At 38.4% G+C, this 12,902-nt stretch overlaps 1 protein-coding gene across 1 annotated transcript in view; it reads right to left on the bottom strand.

The window, feature by feature from the left end:
- The window catches only part of LOC139748906 (death-associated protein kinase 1-like), a 1,274,027-nt gene that overhangs the window by 23,927 nt on the left and 1,237,198 nt on the right, over nucleotides 1–12,902 (bottom strand). The window contains exon 28 of the mRNA XM_071662270.1: nucleotides 5,417–5,547. Within this exon, the coding sequence (XP_071518371.1) occupies nucleotides 5,417–5,547 (131 nt within the window). The remainder of the gene's footprint in view (nucleotides 1–5,416; nucleotides 5,548–12,902) is intronic.

Raw genomic sequence — 12,902 nt, 5'->3', positions numbered from 1 at the left:
TCCCATTCCTCACCCACTCCCCTCATTTAATTTCCTTTCACCTTTTGCCATTCTACACTCAGTCTCTCCTGGTACTTCCTCACACAAGTCTCCTTTCCAAGTTCACTTACTCTCACCACTCTTTTCTACCCAGCATTCTCTCTTTGTTTTTGAAAACCTCTACAAATCTTCACCTTTGCCTCCACAAGACAGTGGTCAGACATCCCTCCAGCTACCCCTCTCAGCACATTAACATACAAAAGTCTCTCTTTTACATACCTATTAATCAACATGTAATCCAATAATGCCCTTTGACCATCTCTCCTACTCACATACATATACTTATGGATATCTCTTTTCAAAACAGGTATTCCCAATCACCAGGCTTTTTTTCAGCACACAAATACATAAGCTCTTCACATTTTCCATTCACACCAATGAATACCTCATGTACACCAATTGTACCCTCAACTGCTATATTACTCACCTTTGCATCTAAATCACCCATCACTAATACCCAGTCTCTTGCACCAAAGCTACTGACACACTCACTCAATTGCCCCCAAAACACTTACTTCTCATGATCTTTCTTCTCATAACCAGGTGCATAAGCACCAGTAATCATCCATCTCTCTCATCCACTTTCAGTTTTTTCCACATCAGTCTAGAATTTACTTGCACTCTATTGCACACTCCCACAACTCCTGCTTCAGGAGTACTGCTACTCCTTCCTTAGCTCTTGTCCTCTCACCAACCCCTGACTTTACTTCCAAGACTTCCAAACCATTGTTCGCCTTTACCCTTGAGCTTTGTTTCAATCAGAGCCAGAACATCCAGGTCTCTTTCCTCAAACATACTACCTATCTCTCCTTTCTTCTCATCTTGGTTACATCCACACACATCCGAACACCCCAATCTGAACCTCTGAGGAGGATGAGCACTCCCCACTTGACTCTTTCTTCTTTTTCCCCTTTTAGAAATTGAAATACAAGGAGGGGAGTGTTTCCAGCCCCTGCTCCTGTCCCCTTTAGTTACCTCTAACGACACATGGGGAATACATAGCGATCACAGATGAACTTATACACCACAAAGGAAAATCATTGCAGGAAAACTTGCTTATGCACTTTTGTGTATTTCAACACATCTTCAGAAGCAAATATTGACAAATCACACATGGAGGAAAATATACAGAAACACCAGTAGATGTAAACAGGATTACATCTTACACAGATAAATAGACAGTTAGACAAGTTTAGCTAGTATTCTAATATATTCTATGGTCCTTGTATCAATAATGTTTTAGTGTTACTTACTCTAGTATTCAATGTATATAATATACATTGTTAAGATACTTTCTCCCATGCCAATGTTACATCTTTTTATTCAAAGTTTTATTCAAAGTGTCCTAGTAACAGTATTTTCCTCATGAATTAGTCAAATTTATTCAAAATTTTGAAAGCCTGTAATAGGTCATCACAAAGTTTATGCTTGTTTACTATCATATACATCATTTGATAGTTTAAAAGCAACTCATACACACAAGATTTCTGTGCCAATATTTTGAAGTGCATGCCAAGTTTAGCATTTGTAAACCAAATCACATGTCTCAGAAAGCCTCCACACACAAACTATGCATCATTCAAGCCCTCAGTAGCATCTCTGTCAGCATAGAGGACTCACCAATATCATCATCTCCCAGTACCAGTTTCTAATGTAAAAAGGTGTTAATGAAGAATATGCTTTAGTGTAATTCTAAGAAAAATGTATTTACTCTCTTTATTTCCAATGCTCGTATGTTCTTTTGTTCAGATGTAACCAATACTCAGTTGGCACAATGCTGCTATGAAAAACAGAAATTCAGACTTCCATCACAAGTTCGTTACTGAGGACATTGATGTCAAATGTCAGCAAGAATGTTGAAAGCCTCCTGGCAAACACCCCCCCCCCTTACACACACACACACACACACACACACACACACACACACACACACACACACACACACACACATAAATTACCCAATCACAAATTCTATAATCCTAGATCTACCAACACTTATCTAATGTATGTAAAACAGTCACTACCTCATGTACCAATATCTTCCTAAAAGCCCGACAGATTCCAATACCATTGTATTTACATACACGTCTGCAATTCTATATTCAATGTGCTAAATGCTTATGCACCTGCTAACCTACTATACCTCAGAGATTTAACTAACTTTCTTAATTGGAGACCTTAACGGTCGACACAAGAATCTGGGTGACCTCTTCACTAACACTAATGGCAGAAGTTTAATCTTACTCCTGGATGCATATGATGATGTTCAAATCATCAGTAAGAATCAACCAACACACATATATGGAGGAAACCTTGGCAGGTGTATAGGCTTTAACTTGTCATACACAACTCACAGTTCTGATTTTGTTGATGATCTTATGTCTGACCATGTGTCAATAATGGTTACAATACATATAGCTAATGTCAGCTTACCTGGTATCAGATTGAGAAGAAAAAGATTAATAATGAAACAAGAACATCAAAATAGTTTCATATATCATATCTCTGGTACAAAGATTATGAACCCACAGATGTACAAGCTTTTAATGTCAGTCTTGAAATTTCTATTAACCTACTTCTTTATGCAAAGCAAGCTAACTTCAGAGAGTAGAAAGAATGCTTCTCATAATTGGCCACATCTGTCTACAATTTTCTGTATGTGTTGCACATTATTTTTCATTGCTTGGATAATGGTACATTATTTCCATTAACTAAATAATACTTCAGTGAAGGGCGCAAATGGGGAGGTGATAACAAGTAGTGGTGATGTGAGAAAGAGATGGAGTGAGTATTTTGAAGGTTTGTTGAATGTGTTTGATGATAGAGTGGCAGATATAGGGTGTTTTGGTCGAGGTGGTGTGCAAAGTGCGAGGGTTAGGGAAAATGAGTTGGTAAACAGAGAAGAGGTAGTAAAAGCTTTGCGGAAGATGAAAGCCGGCAAGGCAGCAGGTTTGGATGGTATTGCAGTGGAATCTATTAAAAAAAGGGGTGACTGTATTGTTGACTGGTTGGTAAGGTTATTTAATGTATGTATGACTCATGGTGGGGTGCCTGAGGATTGGCGGAATGCGTGCATAGTGCCATTGTACAAAGGCAAAGGGGATAAGTGTGAGTGCTCAAATTACAGAGGTATAAGTTTGTTGAGTATTCCTGGCAAATTATATGGGAGGGTATTGATTGAGAGGGTGAAGGCATGTACAGAGCATCAGACTGGGGAAGAGCAGTGTGGTTTCAGAAGTGGTAGAGGATGTGTGGATCAGGTGTTTGCTTTGAAGAATGTATGTGAGAAATACTTAGAAAAGCAAATGGATTTGTATGTAGCATTTATGGATCTGGAGAAGGCATATGATAGAGTTGATAGAGATGCTCTGTGGAAGGTATTAAGAATATATGGTGTGGGAGGCAAGTTGTTAGAAGCAGTGAAAAGTTTTTATCGAGGATGTAAGGCATGTGTACGTGTAGGAAGAGAGGAAAGTGATTGGTTCTCAGTGAATGTAGGTTTGCGGCAGGGGTGTGTGATGTCTCCATGGTTGTTTAATTTGTTTATGGATGGGGTTGTTAGGGAGGTGAATGCAAGAGTTTTGGAAAGAGGGGCAAGTATGAAGTCTGTTGGGGATGAGAGAGCTTGGGAAGTGAGTTAGTTGTTGTTCGCTGATGATACAGCGCTGGTGGCTGATTCATGTGAGAAACTGCAGAAGCTGGTGACTGAGTTTGGTAAAGTGTGTGAAAGATGAAAGTTAAGAGTAAATGTGAATAAGAGCAAGGTCATCAGGTACAGTAGGGTTGAGGGTCAATTCAATTGGGAGGTGAGTTTGAATGGAGAAAAACTGGAGGAAGTGAAGTGTTTTAGATATCTGGGAGTGGATCTGGCAGCGGATGGAACCATGGAAGCGGAAGTGGATCATAGGGTGGGGGAGGGGGCGAAAATTCTGGGAGCCTTGAAGAATGTGTGGAAGTCGAGAACATTATCTCGGAAAGCAAAAATGGGTATGTTTGAAGGAATAGTGGTTCCAACAATGTTGTATGGTTGCGAGGCGTGGACTATGGATAGAGTTGTGCGCAGGAGGATGGATGTGCTGGAAATGAGATGTTTGAGGACAATGTGTGGTGTGAGGTGGTTTGATCGAGTAAGTAACGTAAGGGTAAGAGAGATGTGTGGAAATAAAAAGAGCGTGGTTGAGAGAGCAGAAGAGGGTGTTTTGAAATGGTTTGGTCACATGGAGAGAATGAGTGAGGAAAGATTGACCAAGAGGATATATGTGTCGGAGGTGGAGGGAACGAGGAGAAGAGGAAGACCAAATTGGAGGTGGAAAGATGGAGTGAAAAAGATTTTGTGTGATCGGGGCCTGAACATGCAGGAGGGTGAAAGGAGGGCAAAGAATAGAGTGAATTGGAGCGATGTGGTATACCGGGGTTGACGTGCTGTCAGTGGATTGAATCAAGGCATGTGTATGGGGGTGGGTTGGGCCATTTCTTTCGTCTGTTTCCTTGCGCTACCTCGCAAACGCGGGAGACAGCGAAAAAAAAAAAAAAAAAAAAAAATAATACTTTAAGTACATTTTTTTTTTTGGCCCCAGGTCCCCAACCCCTTATTTATAAGGAAATGGATGTCACAATATAACACAATTAACTACTGTGCAAACTTTTTGGTACCACTCTTAAGCTACAATGACCTTATGCGTGATAGAAAAATGAAACAGTTCAAAGGCTAATTCAAATAAAAAATCAACTGTGCATTCTTGCATGGGCTGCTTCAAGAGTGAAATATGTTCTTGCACACCAATATCTGAATGTTTCATGCATCAGGTATCAAAAGCCTTGCAGTCAAATGCTTCAAGTATTAGATGATGTGGAATTGAGTGGACACAAGTGCTTTGTGTATTACGAAATGAGGGTTTAGTTGATTCATGATTTTCATGTGTCACATTCTGATCTTGTAGATCTAAATATTAGGGGGACAGCTTTCAACATGTAATGGAAACAAGAAGGGGTGAGGAAATGAAACATAAAAAAGGAAACAGAAGAAGATGAAAGAATGTGAGGAAATAAAAGAGAAAGAGGAGAGAAGGATAGTGAATAAAAAGGAAAACAGGTTAAAGAGAGGGAGAAAAGGGATGAAAGGAAGGATATGATGGTGAAAGGAAAAATAGAAAGGGGAAGAAAAGGTGGAGAGAAGAGGAAAGTAGGTAGAAAGGAGAGGGGAAGAGAAGATTGAAAGAACAGAAGAAACAGGGAGCTGAATGAAATGGGGAATTAAGCATAAAATGGGAGTTGGAAAAATGAAGGGATGAAATAAAGGAATTAAATGAACCCTCATAATAAATATATATCACCTTCAACAGTCTTAAAGCTAGCTATCTGCAAAAGGTGAACATACCAAGAGTAGCTGTAGGAGACTGGCCCCAGGAGTGTAAGAGCGTGGCTGTGGGAGAGTGTTGGGAGGAGCCATTTTGGGCATCCAGTGAGGGTAGGAGCTGCTGTAGCCCTAACTTTACTGCCAGAACACACCTGTTAGAAACAATTAAGAATATAGAACTCAGTATTCTTTAGACATATACATATTACTGAAACTTCCGGCAATCAGTCTTCTCATTCACATTATAAGTGTAGGGAACTTCATTCTATTTCCATATAAACATGCAACAGTATAGGATTTTTTTTTAATGGTGAAGCAAAGCAGTCATGATCCAAGTACTTATCCCCTTTGAAAGTAAGATGATGTGCTCTAAATCTGTGAAAAATATTTTCTCTAAATGGACTGCTAAATCCCAAAGTTGCCTCAGATTTAATCCAAGAGGATCTCCTTGTAGATAGTTAGTTAATCATCTATCTATTAATTCATCCAACAATTCATTCATAATTACCCCCTATCTATTAATTCATCCAACAATTCATTCATAATTACCCCTGGACCAATTTCTATGAGAGTCCAAATGTTACCATATTCTTTTTTAAGAACTAAAGAAAACTACTTTAAAACAACTAAAGGGCTTACAAAACACAAAGAAGAGCAAAGAGCAAGAAGATTAAGCCTCCTCATTAGCAGTGGAATTGTCTAGTTAAATTAATGTAATGACTTACCCGGCATCCAGGCAGGTTTTTCTCTGTTTGCCAGTAGTTCCACAGACAGATGGAGAAGCTTCCATATACACGGTAAACACCACATAACATGACAGTAGGCTAGTTTTCCTTGTAAGGCATCTAATTTGATGAAGAAATGGACAGACCTCCATGTACATAGTTAATTCATCTATCTATATATTTAGAATTACCCCCAGACCAATTTCTATGAGAGTCCCAATGTTACCCAAAGAATCCTGCAGCCCAATGTCCCACTACTTCTTGCAACAGGGAAATGTAGGCTCCTTTGAAGTGAGAAGTTCTTTGATGAGACTGTACCCCAAGTGATACAAACTCACCAAAGATGACTTTTCAACTTTTCACAAATGGTGTAACTTTTTGCAAGCGGAGCACGATAACACCCTAAGTAGACATTGAACTCTTAAATATAAAAACAAATAACAATTCCTTAGAAAAAATAAGACTAAGGGTTTACAAATACGAAACTAAGCAAATTTTCTTGTGAAAGAGATTGTAAGCTAAACTCTCATACTTAATGATAGAGAATGCAAAAGCTTACTTCACATCTCTTTGTATCACATACCCTAGAATAACATCAGAACAGTTACCATCACCTTTACCTTAATGAATAACAGCAGATGTTTTATATATTAAGAAACTACCAAAGATATTTGCAAACCCATACAAATACTTTATCAGATAATCAAACAAGGCACTTTCCCAGAAATGAAGAAATTTCTTCAAGTTCTAGAGAGGGCAGCTGTTTCACAGACAACACAACTGTTCATCTTCCTCAATGAAGTTGGCTGATACATAAGTGCCAAGTATAAGCTATGTGAATGATAAAGAAATTCCATATTCCCACACAACCCTGGTCTTCACATATGTAGCAATTCTAACTCACACCTAAAATATTCCTTCTCCCATGGAACCCACAAACATACTCATAAAATACTTCTCAAAAATTAGCTACAATCTAATCATACCCCTAAACATACATAAACTTACATAAAATCAACCCTGAAACAAATACTCACCCATCCTTTACTTCCACTATCTCTCAACTCGAAACCTTAAAGAACTCTCTTTGCAAAAGGTTCTGAAAACTTATCAAACTTCCTCACCATAGGTTTGCTTAACTTGCCTAACTCTATTTCTCTTTGACATTTCTTACTGTCTCTTGCACAGACCTCTAGCATTAATTTGTCCTCTAAATTCACCTCCAGTACATTTCTGCCCTTTTCATGGTCCTGAGCAATGGCCCACTGCTTTTTTACCTTATCTCCCAAATGGTACATTCATCAAAGCTTGTTCACTCTCACATTAACCATAGAGTAAGAGTTATCTTTCTGGTACCCTACAGCACCCATGGTATCTTCAATCTCCCTTACAAAACCCTCAAAATGAAATTCATGCTTTGCAGTCTCATTTACATGTAGTAGGAAAGACTGCATTAGGGTTGAATGACACAGGCTTATCTTGGTTAAGTCTATTCTACCTGTTCGAGTTTAGGGAACCTTGTCTGCCTGGTTCATTCAGTATTGCTATCCTTACTATCTATCTATGTATATCTCTGATGTCCATTCCCTATGGGAACTTCCATAAAAGGGTGGCCACAGCAAAAAAAGTCTCCACTTATCCTTGTCCTTCCATGCCTCCCTCGCATACATCATTCCATGCATTCTTCCACCATTTTTCTCCCTCCAGTATTCCTCAGCCCTATTTGCCCATTTCATAGGTGGTCTTCCTCTCACACCAGCCTCTTTATCTGTACTATCATACACTTCTCTTGTGCACTTCCAGTCTTGCATTCTTTCCACATGCCAAAACCACCTCAAAGTATTCCATTTCACTCATTCTAACATTACAATTCATTCGCTTTGCATTCTCTGCCATACCACATCTCTCATACACCTCTTCATTTTCTTTTTTCATTCCATCTATAATTAAACCACATACTCTTCTTAAATAGGTCATTTCCACAGCCAGGATTCTTGATCTCTGTGAATCATTCCATGTCCATGTTGTATCTGTATAGTCAGGGTTGCGAGAAATAAGCTGTCCCTTAATCCTCTCTTCACTTCCATACTTACACCTTTACCCTTCATCATTCTATTAAGGGATCCAATGAATCTTCTGCCCTGTGCTGCTTTCATCCTTATCTCTCCTTCTGTATTGCCAAACTTACCCATGATAGCTTCTAAGCACTTGAATTCTCTCATTTCTTCCAGCCTTTCTTCTCCCATATCAAAAGCACAATTTAGTACACTTTCTTCTTTTACTCTACATGATTTTAAAAAATCTATACTTTCCTTTTGTCTCCTTTTAGACACAATTACTTTACTTTTACTTGCACTTACCTTCACCTGCCCTCACCTACATATATATAATATCATAAAACATTTACAACCTTCGCGGCTTCTCTTCACTCTCAGTAAACAACATAGTATCGTACACAAACAGGCTTACCACACTCCATCTCTGCACCCCTTTAACTTAGTTTTGCTTTCATCTCTCTTATCACTTCATCCATATATGTAATAAAAAGCAACAGTAACATCATACAGTCCTGCCTTACACCTACATGTATCCCAAAACTTTCGCTCAACTCTCCATCCACTCATACACAAACATTTGTTCCTCTATAAAATGCTTTCACACTATCTAACTGCCCCATAAATCCTTAACACATCCTATAAAGCATTGCACTTGACTGTCATATGCTTTCTCCAGATTCATAAAAGCTGCATACAATTTATCTTTCGCTAAACACTTTTCCACAGTCATCTTTACCACAATAATCTGATCCACACATGCCAGACCTTTCCAAAAAACCCCTTGCTCTTCACTTATTCTGCATTCAGTCACTTCCATCACTCTATCAATCAACATGCCTGCATACATTTTTTCTGGTATACCAACAGACTTATTCCCCTTTGAATAAAGGAACAATAATAGTTTTCACCCAATCCTCAGGAAAAACCTGTTTCCATGCTAAATTACTTATCAAATGCACCTACTCTATCACACTTGCACCTCCAGACTTTGGCATTTCAGCCACAATCACATCCTGTCTAGGTGCCTTACTGTGCCCACTAAATGTCTGAAATAGTGTTTGCTAAGTCTAATTTTTCATTATTTTAAATACTTAGAAATATGTCTCCACCAGAGGTTCATTAGTAGATAATGGGTTGCAAATTAGTGTTAATATGGGGTATTTCTCACCTTTATTTATATTCTTTTAACAATCCTACTATGTATCCCAATGTTCTAATGCTGTTTTAGTTAGTGTGTGGATTAAAATTAGTTGAAAAAGAACTGGATAATGGTCTCCTAACCAGCAAAAATGGCAAGAGATACCAATGGCATTTGTTCAAATTTTACATCAGATTTACTTTTCTCCCATAACTTTTTATGTTCCAAGAGCAGTCCAAGGACTCTTAGAGTATTCCTCCTTACCCATACCTGCCAAAACAAATGTCTTCCCCGTAATCAAAAGTAATCTAGAAATTCCTGGAGAGCTGCTAAAGTTGGCTGAAGCTTACCTACCTGCGCGAGGTAGCGCTATGAAAAGAGAACAAAGGCCACATTCGTTCACACTCAGTCTCGAGCTGTCATGTAATAATGTACCAAAACCACAGCTCCCTTTCCACATCCAGGCCCCACAGAACTTTCCATGGTTTACCCAAGATGCTTCACATGCCCTGGTTCAATCCATTAACAGCACACTGTTTATCTCTTTATACCACATTACTCCAATTCACTCTATTTCTTGCATGCCTTTCACCATCCTGCATGTTCAGGCCCTGATCACTCAAAATCTTTTTCACTCCATCTTTCCACCTCCAATTTGGTCTCCCACTTCTCCTCGTTCCCTCCACCTCTGACACATATATCCTCTTGGTCAATCTTTCTCTCCATGTGTCCAAACCATTTCAAAACACCCTCTTCTGCTCTCTCAACCACACTCTTTTTATTACATTACATTTCTCTTACCCTTTCATTACTTACTCGATCAAACCACCTCACACCACATATGGTCCTCAAACATCTCATTTCCAGCAGATCCACCCTCCTCCACACAACTCTATCCATAGCCCACACCTCACAACCATACAACATTGTTGGAACCACTATTCCTTCAAACATACCCATTTTTGCTTTCCAAGATAACCTTCTCGATTTCCACACATTCTTCAATGCTCCAAGAATTTTGGCCCCCCTCCCTCACCCTATGATTCACTTCTGCTTTCATGGTTCCATCTGCTGCCAAATCCACTCCCTGATATCTAAAAGACTTCACTTCCTCCAGTTTTTCTCCAGTCAAACTTATCTCCCAATTGACTTGTCCCTCAACCCTACTGTACCTAATAACCTTCCTCTTATTCACATTTACTCTCAGCTTTCTTCTTTCACACACTTTACCAATCCACCCTCCTCCGCACAACTCTTTCAATAGCCTAAGCCTCGCAACCATATAACATTGTTGGAACCACTATTCCTTCAAACATAGCCATTTTTGCTTTCCGAGATAATGTTCTCGACTTCCACTCATTCTTCATCGCTCCCAAAACTTTCGCCCCCTCCTTTTCTTTCTTTCATACTATTCACCATTTCCCGCATTAGCAAGGTAGCATTAAGAACAGAGGACTGGGCCTTTGAGGGAATATCCTCACCTGGACCCCTTCTCTGTTCCTTCTTTTGGAAAATTAAAAAATACGAGAAGGAAGGATTTCCTATGAGTCAATGGGGAAATGAAACAAGATAAGTTCCCAAGTGCAATTTCGTGTAATAATCCCATCATCATGGGAGGCACAAGAGAGAAATAATAGTCAGTGAATATACAAAAAAGAGACGTAGTTAGGACACTATTTGTTAAATGTGATTGTCCAAGACAGACAATGAGCGTATCATAAATTTATTATATGGACAAGAAGGTGAATTGTTTACAAATCTTATCAACAATATAGTTATCTAATTTGTAAAGACCTTTATTAATATTAAGGTTATAATTCTTTGTGTATTTAACAATAGAAGATTCATTGATATTTCTCATGGTTCTGAAGTTAGATCTAGTTAATAACTGAGATGGCATTACTCCAGTCAATACAATGATCATAGTTTTTAACGTGATTAAGCAAGGCATTTGATTCTAGTCCTTTTCTTATACTATATTTATGTTGCTTAAGTCTAACAGAAAGATCCTTACAAGTCTGCCCAACATAAAACTTATCACAATTTCTACATGGCTCTTTATAGATGCATCCAGGAGAATTTTCTGGTCAGTTCCTGATTTAGATATTCTTTATAGTATTATTGTTCCTGAAGGCACCATTTACATTAAAGGATTTAAGCAACATGGTTAGCAAAGTAAAATTATTATTAAAAGGGATAACTAAAAGATTCTTGGTGTCAATGGGAGGTTTAGGTTCAACTCTATAAAATGATTTCTTTGCTAACTTAGGGGATTCATCAGTGAAAGATCAAGGGTACTTTACCTTAGATCCGATAGAACATATCTTCTCAAACTCATCATCAATAAACTCCGGACTGCAAATACGTAATGCCCTAAGGAACATAGATTGAAATGATGATAATTTAACTCTGTCATGTTGAGATGAGTAATAGTGGATATATGAGCATACATTGGTAGGTTTTCTGTATATGCTAGACTTAAACTTGTTTCCCTTAATGTAAATATTGCCTTCAGCAACAATAATACTACAAAGAATATCTTCATCAGAAACTCACCAGAAAAATCTCGTGGATGCATCTATACAGTGCCATGTAGAAATTGTGCTAAGTTTTATGTTCGGTAGACTGGTAAGGACCTTTCTGTTAGACTTAACCAACATAAATATAGTATAAGAACAGGACAAGAATCAAATGCCTTGTTTAATCACTATAAAAACTATGCTCATTTTATTGACTGGAGTAATGCCATCTCAGTTATCAACTCTAACTCCAGTACCACAAGAAATATCATTGAATATTCTATTATTGAATATACAAAGAATTATAAACTTTATATTAGTGAAAGTCTTTACAAATTGGATAACTTTATTGTTAATAACATTTGTAAACAATTCACCTTCTTGTCCACATAATAAGTGTATGATACACTCGTTGTCTGTCTTAGACAATCACATGTTTACCAAATGGCGTCCTAACTATGTCTCTTCATTGTATATCAATTGACTGTTATTTCTTTCTTGTACCTCCCCTGATGATGTGATTATTACACGAAAGTGCACTTGGGAACTTATTGTGTTACATTTTCCCCATGGACTCATAAGAATATACTTGAGGACACGCAAAATTGTGATCCTTTCCAATATATGTGTATATATATTTATATATATAATGTCTGATCATTATCTTTTGGAGGCGAAGGTGAAGATTTGTAGAGGTTTTCAGAAAAGAAGAGAGAATGTTGGGGTGAAGAGAGTGGTGAGAGTAAGTGAGCTTGGGAAGGAGACTTGTGTGAGGAAGTACCAGGAGAGACTGAGTACAGAATGGAAAAAGGTGAGAACAAAGGATGTAACGGGAGTGGGGGAGGAATGGAATGTATTTAGGGAATCAGTGATGGCTTGCGCAAAAGATGCTTGTGGCATCAGAAGCATGGGAGGTGGGCAGATTAGAAAGGGTAGTGAGTGGTGGGATGAAGAAGTAAGATTATTAGTGAAAGAGAAGAGAGAGGCATTTGGACGATTTTTGTAGGGAAATAATGCAAATAACTGGGAGATGTAAAAAGAAAGAGGCAGGAGGTCAAGAGAGGGGGC

Source organism: Panulirus ornatus, chromosome 6 (genome assembly GCF_036320965.1).
Source record: "Panulirus ornatus isolate Po-2019 chromosome 6, ASM3632096v1, whole genome shotgun sequence".
Lineage (NCBI taxonomy): Eukaryota > Metazoa > Arthropoda > Malacostraca > Decapoda > Palinuridae > Panulirus > Panulirus ornatus.
The sequence above is the reverse complement of the archived record's forward strand: the minus strand, read 5'-3'. Positions and strand labels throughout refer to the sequence as shown.